This window comes from Oncorhynchus kisutch, linkage group LG17 (genome assembly GCF_002021735.2).
Source record: "Oncorhynchus kisutch isolate 150728-3 linkage group LG17, Okis_V2, whole genome shotgun sequence".
Lineage (NCBI taxonomy): Eukaryota > Metazoa > Chordata > Actinopteri > Salmoniformes > Salmonidae > Oncorhynchus > Oncorhynchus kisutch.
In genome coordinates this window covers 22,686,032-22,702,769 of record NC_034190.2, presented here as the reverse complement: position 1 = coordinate 22,702,769, position 16,738 = coordinate 22,686,032, and the positions used below count along the sequence as shown (strand labels likewise).

At 42.7% G+C, this 16,738-nt stretch overlaps 1 protein-coding gene across 3 annotated transcripts in view; it reads left to right on the top strand.

The window, feature by feature from the left end:
* Positions 1-16,738, top strand: part of adcy2b (adenylate cyclase 2b (brain)) — an 83,046-nt gene that overhangs the window by 19,222 nt on the left and 47,086 nt on the right. For all 3 annotated transcript variants that reach the window (XM_031793343.1, XM_031793345.1, XM_031793346.1), the window contains exons 3-4: positions 8,583-8,744; positions 15,327-15,476. In XM_031793343.1, coding sequence (XP_031649203.1) covers positions 8,583-8,744; positions 15,327-15,476 — 312 coding nt within the window. The remainder of the gene's footprint in view (positions 1-8,582; positions 8,745-15,326; positions 15,477-16,738) is intronic.

Sequence of the window (16,738 nt, the reverse complement as noted above, 5' to 3'; positions counted from 1 at the left end):
AACCATATTGATGGAACCCAATGAGCTAAATAACACTGTCTGTAACTACTGCTGAGACTACAGTCTGTCCTCATACAGAGAGAGAGAGTGTGGGTAGGGATAAACAGAAAAATAGGGGTGGGGACTCCCTATAGACAGAGAGAGACCACAGGCCAGAGAGAAATAAATAATCTGAAAGTTTATAACAGGTTATGTTCTGCTTAGTAACAGAGGCTCTCACAATCTATCACACACACACACACACACACACACACACACACACACACACACACACACACACACACACACACACACACACACACACACACACACACACACACACACACACACACACACACACACACACACACACACACACACACACACACACACACACACACCACACCACACCACACCACACCACACCACACACAGAGCAGCCCTATTAGCTGAGGAGTTGGTTGTGTCTGGGCCTGATTGAATCTCTCAGGAGAGAGCAGGTATTAGTGGAAGGCAGATTGTACTAGAGCTCCACACACCTGGTACCATCAAAACAATACAACCCTCCCTCACACTAACTTGGCTGGATGGCTGGCTCTGGAGCCTACCACACAGAGGAGAAGAGATGGAGAAAGGGAAGGAGAGAGAAGGGGTGGGGAGAGAGGAGATGGAGAGAGAATGGGTGTGAGGAGAGGAGATAGAAGGGGTGGGGAGAGAGGAGATGGAGAGAGAGAAGGGATGGAGAGAGAGAAGGGGTGGGGAGAGAGGAGATGGAGAGAGAGAGAAAGGATGGAGAGAGAGAGAGAAGGGGTGGGGAGAGAGGAGATGGAGAGAGAGAGAAGGGGTGGGGAGAGAGAGAAGGGGTGGGGAGAGAGGAGATGGGGAGAGAGAGAAGGGATGGAGAGTAGAGAAGGAGAGAGAAGGAAGGGAAAGTAGGAGAGAGCTAGAGATATGAAGAGAGAGAAAGAGAGAGATATAGATGGGTGAAAAGACAGAGCGCTACAGAAAGAAAGAAAAGGAAAGAGAAAGTCAGAGTCATTGAGTGTGAGAGCGAGTGGGAGAGAGAAAGAATGAGAAAAAAAGGAGAAAGGTATGATTCAGTGAATGGGACAGGGGTCATTAGAATGCAGGGTTGAGAAGAAACAGGGAGACGGGATGCAAGGCTGGGAGGGTGGTTGAGAGGAGACGGGGAGATAACGAAGGCAGAGGGACTAGAGAAATGATAGGGTATTAGAATGCAGGGTTGAGAAGAAACAGGGAGAAAGCGAGATAAGGAAGGTAGAAGGAGTAGAGAAATGATAGGGTATATCAATTCCCCCTGTTCCAACTTAACTCTTTCCAGACCTCACGCACACAAATTGGCTCCTGGAAAACACAGGAGAGAAGTGTCTCTATTTTAAAGGTCAACAGTCATAATCATGTTTTTCATGAAATTGGATGATATTTGGATGAAACCAAATCAATGTATGATGACCAACGTATGAAAAATGACTGTTGCTTCTACATTGATACAGTTCCTGGTCCCCTCTCCAATGTCAAACACTTGGAAGACAGGAGGTGGGATTATTAAGGGATAGGGTGACATCACCCTAACTCTCATTTTATTAATACACCAATGCTAACATGATATTACCTTAGCTAATTTAAATAAGTACTGCTTGTAACCAACATCGGCGAATGCATGTTTCCGGAGGGGCGTGGTTTATATAGCTAGATAGCTCCTCTACTGGTGCCAAAATTTGAATCTAGGGTGTCAGCAATTAGTTTATACTCATTTATGGCAAAGATACTGTACTCACACTATATAAGCTGTTGGAAAAGTAGGCCATATAACATTTGACTATACATTCTTTTTATTTTTATAAAGTGTATGAAAAAATAGCAGAAATGATGTGCTAGCAGCAACTAAGCTTTTTGTTTTTCTTTTATGATTGGGTTGGAGGTAAGAATTGCATCTGTGTTGGAAAATAGCTGGGCTAGATAGTGTCACTGTCACTGTCAACCCCTCTCTCTACTCAATATCTCTCTATATATCTCTCTTTCAACAACCTCTCTCTCCCTCTAGTAGTCAGTCTCTGTCATCTCTCTGTCTTTCCTTTTGTCCTCCTGAACCCTAATCCTGACCTTCTGTTGACTTCCTGTTCCACTTCCTACTTCCGGTCCCTGTCAGACACCACTGTTGGTTGATGTCCATGGTGCTGCGGGGAGTCAGGGTCACAGGTTGTGATGGGATACGCTCTGAGCCATGAGCCCCCTATCTGTTTTGTTTACTTCCTGCATCCAGCTCCTCCTTTCCTGTTCTGATCCAGGTACACTGTATATCAGTATTGCTATAACTATAACATGTGATATGATTTGTGCTGTTTTTAACAGATCTGTGCTGCTCAAGGTTCACAATACCACTGTTGTATGATGAGTAGACTTGCTATCGCACGCATGTTAATCTTGTCCATCCACACCAGATACGATCATCACACACAGGTTAAAATATAAAAACCAACTGTGAAACAACTGTACTCATTTGGGGGCATGTCAAACACACATGAAACATTCATGGACATTTAGCTAGCTTGCTATTGCTAGCTAATTTGTCCTGGGAGATTAACATTGGGTTGTTATTTTAGAAGTAGTGTGTATTCATGGATGCCAAGGGAAGTCAGTCTTCCCCAAATATAAAAATATATATATACACTACCGGTCAAAAGTTTTACAACACCAACTTATTCTTTATTTTTACTATTTTCTACATTGTAGAAAAATTAGTGAAGACATCAAAACTATGACATAACACAAGACTGAATCTGCAATAGGTAAGCAGCATGGTTTGAAGAAATCAACTGTGGGAGCAATTATTAGGAAATGGAAGACATACAAGACCACTGATAATCTCCCTCGATCTGGGGCCCCAGGCAAGATCTCACCCTGTGGGGTCAAAATGATCACAAGAACGGTGAGCAAAAATCACAGAACCACACGGGGGGGGGGGGGACCTAGTGAATGAACTGCAGAGAGCTGGGACCAAAGTAACAAAGCCTACCATCAGTAACACATTACGCCGCCAGGGACTCAAATCCTGCAGTGCCAGACGTGTCCCCCTGCTTAAGCCAGTACATGTCCAGGCCCGTCTGAAGTTTGCTAGAGAGCATTTGGATGATCCAGAAAAAGATTGGGAGAATGTCATATGGTCAGATGAAACCAAAATAGAACTTTTTGGTAAAAACTCAACTCGTCGTGTTTGGAGGACAAAGAATGCTGAGTTGCATCCAAAGAACACCATACCTACTGTGAAGCATGGGGGTGGAAACATTATGCTTTGGGGCTGTTTTTCTGCAAAGGGACCAGGAGGACTGATCCGTGTAAAGGAAAGAATGAATGGGGCCATGTATCGTGAGATTTTGAGTGAAAACCTCCTTCCATCAGCAAGGGCATTGAAGATGAAACGTGGCTGGGTCTTTCAGCATGACAATGATCCCAAACACACCGCCCAGGCAACGAAGGAGTGGCTTCGAAAGAAGCATTTCAAGGTCCTGGAGTGGCCTAGCCAGTCTCCAGATCTCAACCCCATAGAACATCTTTGGAGGGAGTTGAAAGTCTGTGTTGCCCAGCAAGAGCCCCAAAACATCACTGCTCTAGAGGAGATCTGCATGGAGGAATGGGCCAAAATACCAGCAACAGTGTGTGAAAACCTTGTGAAGACTTACAGAAAATGTTTGACCTCTGTCATTGCCAACAAAGGGTATATAACAAAGTATTGAGATAAACTTTTGTTATTGACCAAATACTTATTTTCCACCATTTCCACCATTTTTCCCCGCATTTTGTCTGTCATAGTTGAAGTGTACCTATGATGAAAATTACAGGCCTCTCTCATCTTTTTAAGTGGGAGAACTTGCACAATTGGTGGCTGACTAAATACCTTTTTGCCCCACTGTACGGAATCATGTAGTAACCAAAAAAGTGTTAAAGAAATAAAGAAAGACCCTTGAATGAGTAGGTGTTCTAAAACTTTTGACCGGTGCTGTTATTATATAATAATAATAATTTGTCATTGGTCTCTGTGTTTTCATAATTTTCCGTTAATTTGCATGTGGCTGAATCTCACCAGAGAAATCATCCGAGCAAGGGAAACAGCACCCCTCTGTCTCAGTATGTGTAGCCCATGTATCTGATGCTACCTGGACCAAAATAGTTTGACATGTTGCTACCGTAGCATTTGATTGATTGATGACCAACAAGCATTTGAGCAGTTAAATTCCCCTCAAGGGGGGGGGCAATTTGGATTTGGCTCCACACCAATCAAATGACATCCTAAGCGAAATGTAATTTTCAGAAAAACGTGTGTTTCTGGTCTGCTTGTGTTGATGTCCTGCAGTAGCTAGCTTGCTACATCGGCCCTTTCCAAAGCCATGGAAGGAGATGGGGATTTGGACATGTGGTTTTGACTTAATTCTCTGTACAGGCCAATGATTATGACGGCGATTCTGATCTAACAATAAAATGTACTGAAACATGTCCTCCATCTATTGAAAAGTACAGAGGGATATTGGAAAACAATATCACAACCAGCCAATGGCCTTTCTGATGAATCAGATGCACTTCTAAGCACACTGACAAATGTTGACCGATGGCAACAAAGTAAAATGCCTGAAAAAAAAGTTGCCACTGTCGTTCTCAACCGGTGTGTGACACTATCCCCAAAACATGAACAATTAGTCTGGGGTAGGCTGAAAGGAGAAGGGCCCTTTTCCATTGGCAGTCCTGTTATTGGAGAGCCCACAACGTACTGTGGAGAACAGAGGAGTTTGTTAGTGGGTCGTACTGTATGCCCACTCTGGGGTGACAAATGGATCCCCATTAATCTCCAAGATTGCCCAGTTACACTGAAGCACAATGCAAAACTGGCAGATGTACAGTCTTCTCCTGTATAGCTTTAGAAGACCTGGAGTTAAACAGCAGCTGCTGTGGACAATGTTATGATAAACAAGATGCCACATAGAAAATAATTGGAACCACAACTGAACAGAACGCACATATGCTGATGTGTTGAAATAAATGTGTCTGACTGATGTTGACATTGCCTCCTGTGAAGTATCAGATGAATGGAAAAACAAGATGGCAGACCTGGTTATGAAATATCACAGCATATTTTCCGGAGGGAAACTAGAATGTAGCGAAGCAAGAGACTTTGTGCATAGAATAAGACTGAACGATGAGAGGCCTTTCAGACTTCCTTACCAGAGTGCCACCATGTGACTTCCAAAAACTGAAACAAATCTTGAAGGAAATGGAAGAATGTGTCTTCCTCGGGAAATCGAATAGTGAGTGGGCATACCCTCTTGTTCTTGTCTGGAAACCAAATGGTGAACTCAGAATCTGTACAGATTCCTGATGGCTCAATGCGAGACCTGAGAAGGATGCTTATCCCCTAACAAATCAAGACGATCCACTGCCGTCATTGGGGTAAACTGCCTTTTCAGCACAATGGATCTGACATCTGGATTTTACAATATTCCCATCCAGGAAGAGGATCGTAAATACACAGTCATTACCACACCAGTTGGCCTTTTAGAATATAACAGAATGGCTCAGGGCCTTTGCAACAGCCCAGTTATGTTTGCAGGATGATGATGTCAATCTTTGGAGACCAGAACTATCTCTCCCTTTTGTGCTATCTAGATGATGGAACAGTTGGAGCTGGTTTTCAGTAGACTCTCAAACAACAATTTGAAGCTTGCCCCAAATAAGTGGCACTTCCTTCTGCGTTTTATGAAATTCTTGGGCCATGTGACGTCTCAAAAAGGGATTCAGACTGACGAGGGGAAAGGGACGGCCATCAGTGAGATGACATCCTCATGGAGATGGATGGGAAAACCCCTGGACTGAAGAGGGTCCAGTCATTTCTCAGAATGATGAACTATTACTCCCACTTTATCAAAGGGTTTTCAGAAATCGCTAAGCCACTGTACTGTTTAACAGCGGGACAGAAAACCAAACAAAAATATAAAAATGTCCAGACTCAGAGTAGGTCATCCCACAGGCTGACACCTGAAGTTAAAAGCAGCTGTGATAAACACTGTAGTTTATTTAAGTGCCCGCCTTAGTAATGTGTCTTTAAGGTCTGTATGGGTTGATGGAATTCTACAGGGGTGAGTGTGACAAAGTGGAAATGTAGAGTTTCCATCAACCTCGCTCGCGCTGCGTGCAATGTAGATATCAAAGAAGGCCGCAGTTCCCGGGTAGAGTAGTGGGTGAAACCATTCACTTCATGAAAAGGGGCGATAGTAATAAAGTTTCCTTTCATTATGTGTTGCTGAATTCATAAGAATATTTGCTTCCATTGTATTAAGTTTGGCAATACGAGAGGCCTTCAGACTTCAGACCCGTTATTTTCCTTGAAAGAACAACTAGTGGGTTTTAAGTGCTTCTCCCCTATTTGGAAAGTTGGTCTGCCTGCTCTTCAGTCTGAGAGAGATATTCTGACCGTCCTGTCAATGCCTGTCATCACTGTTTGATGTCTTTTACTGCAAATAAAAACCAAGTCAACCTGAAGTGAAGGTGTCCGTGTGCCTTTCTTCTGCGTGGCTATATGAAGTTGGTTACATGTACTGTATATATATTATATATACTGTGTAGATTTCTTTACTGGACTGATGGCCTACATCTGATAGTCAGCCTTCCCTCTGCTGAGAAAAGACTGTTCCAGCTAATGGCGAAACTCAAGTCGCACTGAATTATTTCTTCCTCATGCAACAAATTAATATTGTTACTCCTATGACCAGAGAAAGTGGAATATTCCTTGATATTTAAAAAAAGACACCAGCCGCTAACAATAACAACGCACGTTTATCGGAACACTTTGCAATACTCATTCATTGCAGCTGCAGTGCTGGTGGCTGATAAAGTTTATATGGTTTATAAAGGTGCTGAATAACAACTTTTACTGTATTCGTAATCTCACAGTATCAATTTTTTACAATCTATGGATTGAGGAAACTGCAGACACGGTGATCTGAGCTATCTGATTGGCCAGAAGTAGGCTTATAGGTGCACTTGATTTGCTCTCTGGGCCTGCCGGGTAGCCGGTGTTCTACCTTCAGACACATAAAATTATTCAAAATGGGAACAATATGCCTTCCCGGCACTATTGCTGCTGAATCAAGTGCACCTACTTCAAACAGAATGAAACAAGTAAAAAAATAGGAATGCAAGGCTTTATCATAGTTTTTTTACAGAAATGTTTGGTGATCGACTAGGAATACCTTGGAGATCGACCAGCCGATCGCGATCGAAAGGTTGGTGACCACTGCTGGAGGCGAATAACCTCATAATATTTTAGGACTACATTTAGGCTGCATACACAGAATAGTGATGTGACTGACAGAACGTTCAGTGTATTAAGGCCAGGCACTACATCCTAATACAGTCCAGTGGTGGCCTGCACAGCAACAGGGAGCCAGGGAGACATGCAGTTAACCAAATCCCCTACTTTCATCTTGAAATAGAACTGTGACTTTATTCTTAAAATGTTTACTTTATTCTCTCAATTAAATTTGGAGTTTATTGCTGCTTTATTCTTAAAATGTTTCCACTTTGTTCTCAAATTATTTTCTATTTTTTAAAGTACTTTTGTGCAAAAACCTCCTGACCTCAACCCCTCCTTCGCCTAATCCACAGATGTCCTCTCGTATCACCTATCGCACTCCCGTTGCTCTCTCCCATCCACCCAGCACATTCCACAGCCACTCTGTCTTTCTACAGATCTCACTCCTTTATGTACTATGCGTCTGATCTATCATGTCTTTAATATCTCAATGTTCAAAGTTAACCCTGAATCCGACAATGTTAAATTGTCTCCCTGTAATGTTCAATGGGAGAATCTCAATTTGTTTTGCTCTCCTCCGTCCTCTCAAATGTAATCGAGGAGCAGAGTCGAGAAGAGGAAACGTGGCGCTTGTATGAAATGAGACCCTCCTTCTCCATCAGGCAAAGGATGTTTAAAGGGGTGGAATCTCACAATAAATGTGTAAAATGATAAAAAATGAATTTAGCAAGATATTTGAATGCTAAAAGGATAAGATGCGTATCATTTTAAAATGTGTGCATGCTTTTCTCCTTCAAGAAAACAACAGCTGATTCAAAGAGGGTGTGGCGGATATAATGACCGTGGACACCGCGAGGATAACCTTGTGCATCCTCTGCCGAAGTAGATAATCGAGGAGGGGAGCAGACTCCTTTGTTTGCCTACTAACGAATTGACACTGCTTGACCACTCAACCACTTATCACTTTCTGGGTCACGGAGGAGAGGAGGACTGAGGAGTCAAGGAGAGGACAAACTTCTCCCCAATTGAGAATCTCCCCATGACTTCCTACTTTTTGTGATGTAACATGTCAAAGTGTCCCCCCTGTTATATCCTGTGTCTTCCTCTCTCTTAGGTCTCCTTCTTCCTGTTCATCGTGTTTGTGGTGTAACATGTTAAAGTGTCCCCCTGTAATATCCTACGTCATCCTCTCTCCCAGATCTCATTCTTCCTGTTCACACTGTTTGTGGTGTAACATGTTAAAGTGTCCCCCTGTAATATCCTGTGTCTTCCTTTCTCCCAGGTCTCCTTCTTCCTGTTCATAGTGTTTGTGGTTTACACCATGCTGCCGTTCTCCATGAGAGGAGCAGTCATAGCCAGCATCATCACATGTTTATCACACACAATCACACTCAGTGTGTGTCTGGCGTCTACTGCAGAGGCCTTTGAACCACTGGTGTGGCAGGTAAGAGAACACACACACACACCTTTGTTAAACACATACACACATGCACGAATGCAAAGTGATGGATGAGTACACACACACACACACACACACACACACACACACACACACACACACACACACACACACACACACACACACACACCATGTATCTGATGCTGTCTGGCCAAAAATAGTATGACATGCCAGCATCAGATACATGGGCTGCACATACAGTACATGCCCACTGCCTCTGCCGTGACAACAATAGCAGTATTATCAGCAGCATTCTTTTACTAAAGAAATGCTTATTATATCCCGCTAGAGTCTATGGGCCCAGGGCTGGGTGTCTACTAAGCTATCATATGGAATTGTTTTCTGCCTTACTGCTGGATGTTTTTTGCCTTACTGCTATTAGCCCATAGAAACGCATTGAATAACAAATTCACACATGGAAAACCAGATAGTCAAACATTTTATCAAAAGGAAGACATTTTTAAAGTGTCTGTTCTGTATCTGAGATATAAGAAAGCTCAGGATTTATTTTATTTTTTACTGTGGAATTACCTGTATACCTTTTTTTACATGGAAATGCCCTGTTCACTTCCCAAAATGTTTTGGCCCATGTACCGGTTTACATTCAGACGAGTCCCGTGACACTTGTGGGGGTCATAGAGCAAAACAGAAAAACACCATCGTGGGCGTGAGAGTCTCATCTTTCCATTCAAATTAGTATGTAGCCCAAACCGCTCGGACGCTATAGGCGTTTTCGTGAGAAGACAGATTTTCGGGATGTCTCCTGGTCTGACAAACACGCCATAGCTCGACCACCTTTCACCTCAGATGGAATTGAGACACAGACCATGCAAAAAAGATATCTCTAGCTTAAACAGATGGATTTTGATGAGGATTTTAAAATGATTATTATTTATTATGTCTCAAGGGGCACATGGGGGCCCTCAAATGGAGAAATTATTGTATTATTATTTATTTATTATATATGTATATTTGTGTATTTACTTTTTATGCACAGCTCATGAGGCCCCTTGATGATGTGAGGCCTGAGGCAATTGCCTCTTCTGCCTAATGGTAAGTCAGTTTGAGCTGCGGATGATGAGTCATACCTTTACAGAGTGCCCTCGAACAGAGCTGGAATAGCTGAGTGTGTGTGTGACTCATTGAGACCCATTCTATCCAGCACATTGGCATTTATTGAGATGACTCATGTACTGGAGGCAGCTCTGCAGATTGGTCTCTAGCTGGAACAGCCGTAAAGTCATCAAATCTGATTTGAAACCTATCCCTAACCTTAACCACACTGCTAACCCTAACCTTTAATTAAGACCAAAAAGCTCCTTTTTATGAGCCTATCAGCTTTGCCTGGCCTACCTAGCAGAAACCACTCAGTTTTGACTCAGGGCAAGACTCTTGACAAGAAACGTAAAACTGCTTCTATCCAGGGGCTCTCTCTCTCTCTCTCTCTCTCTCTGTCTCTGTCTCTGTCTCTGTCTCTGTCTCTGTCTCTGTCTCTCTCTGTCTCTCTCTCTCTGTCTCCCTCTACTCTGTGTGTCCTCAGTACACTCTTCATTACCAGAGTAGAGCTCTCAGTCTAAATGAACTGTCCTATAAAGACTGACTGGGGCCGGGGCTAGAGGCTGAGCCTCTGTCCCAAATAGCATCATATTCTCTATGGGCCCTGGTCAAAAGTAATGCACAACATAGGGGATAGCCTGCCTTCTGGGATGCAGCCTTTGAATAAATTAACTGATCACAATAACCTGCTCTACAGAAGCTAGCTAGGTCAGTGGAGCTACAGCAGGCCTTAGTGGTCATTATGTCTGTGCTGCTGGTCAATGCTAACAATATTAGTGCCTATGCAGAAATAAAAGGCTAGGATGTTGCTCACAAAGTCTGTCACATACCTGTGCGTGCAGGCAGGCAGGCAAGTGCACATGCAAACACAGGTACACACACAGCCACAGCCAGTCTCAATCCCTCTCAGGTAAACAAACGTGTATGTGTTTGTCTGTGCGTGTGTGCGTGTGTGCGTGCATGCGTGCGTGTGAGCAGGTACATGCCTGCCAAGCGTGTGACAGACTTTGAAGGGTGCATGTTTGTGTGCCTGCATACACACACACACACACACACACAAACACACACATACACACACACACACACACACACACATACACCATGGTTTACTGGAAAAACCCTTTCGAGGTCTCTGTAAATAAACGTAAATGTAATAAACATACTTATTGCCTGGTCTTCTAAAGACCTGTGTCTATTTATTTACAGGGCTTTGATGAGCGTGATGTTGACCTAGTGGGGAACTAAATGAACAAGATGTGTGTACTAGGGCAGGTTTATAGGGCAATAATGTGTTATTGAGTTGTATAGATGGACATTGAGTGATTAGAATATAGGAGACTGCATCTGCACTGGCGTCAACCACTAACCTTATCTTTATGAGTCTCATCTTCGTGTGTGTTAGAGAGAGGGAGGAGATGAGAGAGATTTGTATTTCTCTTGATTGAGTCATTCACAGGTGACTCTTTCAGTATTTGATTCAAGTCTCCAATAGCGTCTGTGTTCTTCTATACCCCTGCTTTTCCACCAGCTGACCATTGTGACGTTTCATCATGTCTGTATGAGGCCCAGTTAGGGGGTCTCTCTGATGTGTGATGCCACTGGGATTGCCAGAGGTGAGACCAAGTCACTAATAATATTCAAGTCACAAGCTAGTTTCAAGTCTTAATGTCTGAGTATCATGTCGACTCAGAAGTAGAACGGGTCAAATCTCGAGTCAAGTCCAAGTCGTGCAGTTGAGTCGAGTCTCGAGCCGAGTTTTAAAAAATCTATACATGCAATGTCTTGTTCAACTACAAATTGAGACCGTGGGACTATAAGGTTCTCTCTGACATTTTAGTCAGAAATGAGTTAGTCACATATAACAGATCTTTAGATGGTTCTTCATATGTCTGTGGAGATTTCTGAAAAAGTACATTTTATGTCAAAACTAGAAAGTTCTATCTACATAAATCCATTTGAGCTTGGCGCTTCAAGCTAAAATATGCAATCCAATCACAAGCCTGCACAAATACATATGGACCAATCAGAACACGTCTTTGCCATGTCCCTCTAAGTATGGTCTCGCTAGTCTAGCCAGCAATAATGGCCCGCAAGCAAAAAAACAACAATGTCAGAAATCTTCAAGTAAATTATGTTGTCACATCGTTTTCAGTGATGACAGTAATTTGTCTGACGATCATAATACATTTCTTAATGTATTTGATGACGTGTTCTGACTATCTTGGTAAAATAGCATGTAAATCTTAGTGGGGCAAACACATTTTTCTGGGTGGATGCATGCCAGCAAAGCCACTATACAACTAAGCACTAAACATTACAAAAGATGTGGGTGAGAGACATGGGCTACTAACAGCTTACAACACAACATACACTTAGTATTACTTTCTTGGTTACAGTTTAGATCTCCCTGCATATTACATTATTTATGCAGCAGCATACAATACATTTTTGGACTCACTTTGTTGTGCTGTAATCACTTGAACAGGAAGGTGATGCGGCGGTCCTTCTTGTGGGCTCCAGAAAGAGGCCCGAAATCCCAACTTAGAATTCAGAGTTGGATGACCGTTAAAAATGATTTTCCGTATTTTCCCAGTCAGACCTAGTTTTATCCGAGTTCCCAGTTGTCTTGAACTCACTGAAGTCTGAGATTTTCCAGTTCTGAGTTTCCAGTTGTTTTTAAAGTGGCAGAAGTCATGCTAGATTGATAGCATGGCCAATGTATTCAAACTTTCCTAGCCCATGGCATAACCCCCTGTTTTGTGATATCCAATTAGTAGTTACGATCTTGTCTCATCGCTCCAACTCCCCTACGGACTTGCCAAAATTTGAGAGCCAAGCCGCACTGCTTCTTGCTCACTTAATCAGGAAGCCAGCCGCACCAATGTCTCAGAGGTAGCACTGTCAAATTGACAACTGGAGTCAGCTTGCAGATGTCCGGCCCAACACAAGGAGTCGCTAGAGCCCGATGAGACAAGGGCATCCCGGACGACTGAACCCTCCCCGAACCCGGACGACGCTGTGTCAATTGTCTAGCTTGCTAGCTAAGATTTTGAAAGTATGATGTTGACATGATCAGTCCAATCAAAGCTACGGTAGATAACATGATTTGATGTCATTTTATCTATGGCCAATAACCTTGAGCCTTCTTGGATGGGCACTTCTAATGTAAGTTCACGGCAACACCCAATTTTGTAGCTCTACCCGTAGATTTTGCGGCGACGTAGTGTCCCCATGAGTGACAGAACACTTAGCCAATCACGTTGCAGCTAGGGAACATTACCAATCCCTACGCGCTGTGTTTTCCGCTGGCTGCCCCACCACCACAGAAAACACTGAACTAGGCTGAAACACCTGCATTTTGGAGCTGCTCTACTTAAGAAAGCAAAAAAGAGACCATGTTTGTATGCGGCTATTAACTCAATGATGATTTATTTTTGACATTGTTTGCAAATGGATATGTGAAGCATATTAATGCTAAAATAACATGCAAAACAGGAAACAAATTTTAAAAAACAGCCCTGAATGACACGTCGCCACTGGTCTTCTTAAAAACTGAACATGTCTAACTCAGAAGAGTCAGCTGGAACCTTATAGCTGAACCCAGATTGACATGTCTGAGCCATAAGGTTCTATCTGAGATTGCACACCCCTACAAAAACTGATGTATAAATGTCGCAGGACTTTGATACTCTGTACTTTAGATACCTTTAAGGTGAGGACCTTCATGGGTTATGAAAGAAGAATTCACTATCAAAAAGTTCTGAAATCTGGGATGTGAAAACTTTGATGCTAAATATCTCAGAACTATGCTTTGCGCAGATAGAACCTTATTGTCCCAAGGTCACGAAATGTCTATTTATTGAGGCTACCAGAGAGCCCTTTTCATATTTTTTTCTACAGAACATTTTTATTATATAATAATTACTTTTAAAAACAAAAGTTCCAAGCAACTTTGGCATACCAAAAGACCACTAAGCCCATGCTAGTAATTGTTGATTGACGCCCCATTGCTGGTGAGCTCGCAAGGTAACAGATAATATTCTTCATCAAGTTTTGGAGCTGCATATTTATTTATGGCAATCTTCTCTCCCTACAATGTCACGGTGGCGCTGCACCCGATCTTACAGCTGTACATCAAATCATCACTCTATTCGCTTAACGTTTTGACCCGCGACCCCCCTAAAGGAGTGGTTGAAAGCTTGAGACCACAGCGCCCGACATGCACGCAGGGCGAAAAAGTGCGCACAGGATGAAATAAAAAAGAACGCACAATCGCTGCGCCAAGGTGTCTGTCATTACAGCCATAAACGGTGATGCATTTTAAAAACGCAAGATACATAAATAAACTGCGTTTCACACCAGCATTTTGAGCTTAAAGTCATTAATGTTAGTAGTCAATGTCAACTAGGGATATCATGTCACATTGTCACTTCTCTGGAGTCCAGACCTAGTAGGATCATACGGCCTACCTCTGTGCAACGGGGGGTTGCAGGATCGGAAGGAAAGCATGATCTGTCCGTAACCTTTTTCTTCCTCACAAATATCGTAATTAGTTCGCCAGAAAATGTTACATCTTCATCCCATAGCTACGTATTGAAGTCAGTGTGAAGTTACAGCTATCACTGAGGTATATCATTTTTATATATATATATTTATATATATCATTATAACCCACCCAAACTAGGCCTATCTGAAATATGATCAATGAAATCACCAGGTAGCCTATTGTTCTGGCAAAGATGCGTCCATAGCAGGTTGCTAAACTGTATTTATATGGATAATATTAACGTAGGTAGGCAGGATACTGTGTTAAACCGGATATAATAAAACAAGCTCTTTCTTGTCACTAAACTGGATATGTGAGCCCGCCTTTTTATTGGTTCTGAAACAGATGTTTTTTTAGACAAAATGTGGTGCATTGCCGTAGGCCTATCTGTAGGCAACCAGATCGAATAAGCAAAGCGACTGTTGATTGACAGTTTTCTGGTCCAATCAGAGGGCCGAGTGTGAGTTTCACTAGACGATCTTCTTTTTTGCAAGGAGAGGGGAGGGGAGGGGAGGACTGGGAGAACGTGCTACACTGTCTCTGGATGTGTGGAGAATAGCCTAATCCACTTAGACTATGTGCCACAAAATGAGTGCCAAAACGTTACAAAACCCGGCCACATAATTTTAAGTAATCAGTCTCAAGTCAAAGTCGAGTCCCGAGTCTTGAGGCTCCAAGTCGACGCCAAGTCACAAGTTATTGAATTTTCAATCAAGTCCAGTCTCAAGTCATCAAATGTCAAGTCATGTGACTCGAGTCCACATCTAAGGTGACTGCATGCACAGCGGATGCGATGGAATGCTATTGGTTGACTGGTAAAATATACCAGTCTGTGAGTAATATTTATTTTCTAGGAGGACTAATTGTATTGTATTCTCTTTTCTTTTATTATTCATTCTCCTTTCCCGTCCTCCCCTCCACTCCTCTATACCCTATACCCTATACCCTTTCCTTTCCTTGATCAGATCCTGGCTAACATCATTATCTTTACGTGTGGTAACCTGGCGGGAGCGTACCATAAGCACCTGATGGACCTGGCCCTCAGACAGACCTACCAGGACACCTGCAACTGCATCAAGTCCCCCATCAAACTGGAGTTTGAGAAACACCAGCAGGTAGGCCTGCTAGACACAGACAGTATAGACAACATCCCTACACTCTTAGAAAAAACGTCTATCTAGAACCTAAAAGGGTTCTTTGGCTGTCCCCATAGGAGAACCCTTTGAAGAACCGTGTTTGATTCCAGTTAGAAACCTTTTGGTTCCAAGTAGAACCGTTTTGGGTTCCATTTAGAACTCTTTCCGCAGAGGGTTCTAAATGTAACCAAAAATGGTTTAACCTGGAACCAAAAAGGGTTCTCCTATGGGGACAGACGAAGAACCCTTCTGGAACCCTTTTTTCTAAGAATGTACACACACATGCATGCACACAGACAGCGTATAAAGCTTATTAAGTATTGTGTGTGTGTGTGTATGTGTATGTGTGTCTGTGTGTGTGTGTGTATGTCTGTGTGTGTGTGTGTGTGTGTGTGTGTGTGTGTGTGTGTGTGTGTGTGTGTGTGTGTGTGTGTGTGTGTGTGTGTGTGTGTGTATGGGCGCCTTGGGGGATGTGACTCATAAATGGGGCTCAGTAAAGAGTAGAAAGTGGAGAGGGCCATTATATCCTTCACAAACCACAGGCAAATTTTCCTAAAAACACAGAGGCAAATTAACACACATACACTTGCATACACGTACAAACACACACACACACATACATACACAAACTCTGAACCCATTTCCTAAAACACAGCAGCAAATTAACTCCAGAATAGATTTGGGGACTGGATGGGGAACTGGATGGGATTGGTGGCTAAAAATAGACTTTGCTTGTTAACCTCCACTGTCTTCCCTCACTCCCTCCCCCCCTCGCTCTCCTCTCCCTCCATACAACTCTGAATTTAATTTTTTTTGGATCTATTTTGTTTAGGAAATTATGTTTGTGTTTTTTACAACAACAAAAAAATCACCCAAAAATTATAATCTCCTCACATTGAAATCCAGTCATTACTACATAGATATTAATGTCACCTTAATGTCACTGCATTAAGGCATTATAACGCATGGCTGACTCTTACCTACCACCACATCCTCTGTTACTCTTAGAAGCTGGAACTAGAGTAACTACAGTGCCTTGCGAAAGTATTCGGCCCCCTTGAACTTTGCGACCTTTTGCCACATTTCAGGCTTCAAACATAAAGATATAAAACTGTATTTTTTTGTGAAGAATCAACAACAAGTGGGACACAATCATGAAGTGGAACGACATTTATTGGATATTTCAAACTTTTTTAACAAATCAAAAACTGAAAAAATTGGGCGTGCAAAATTATTCAGCC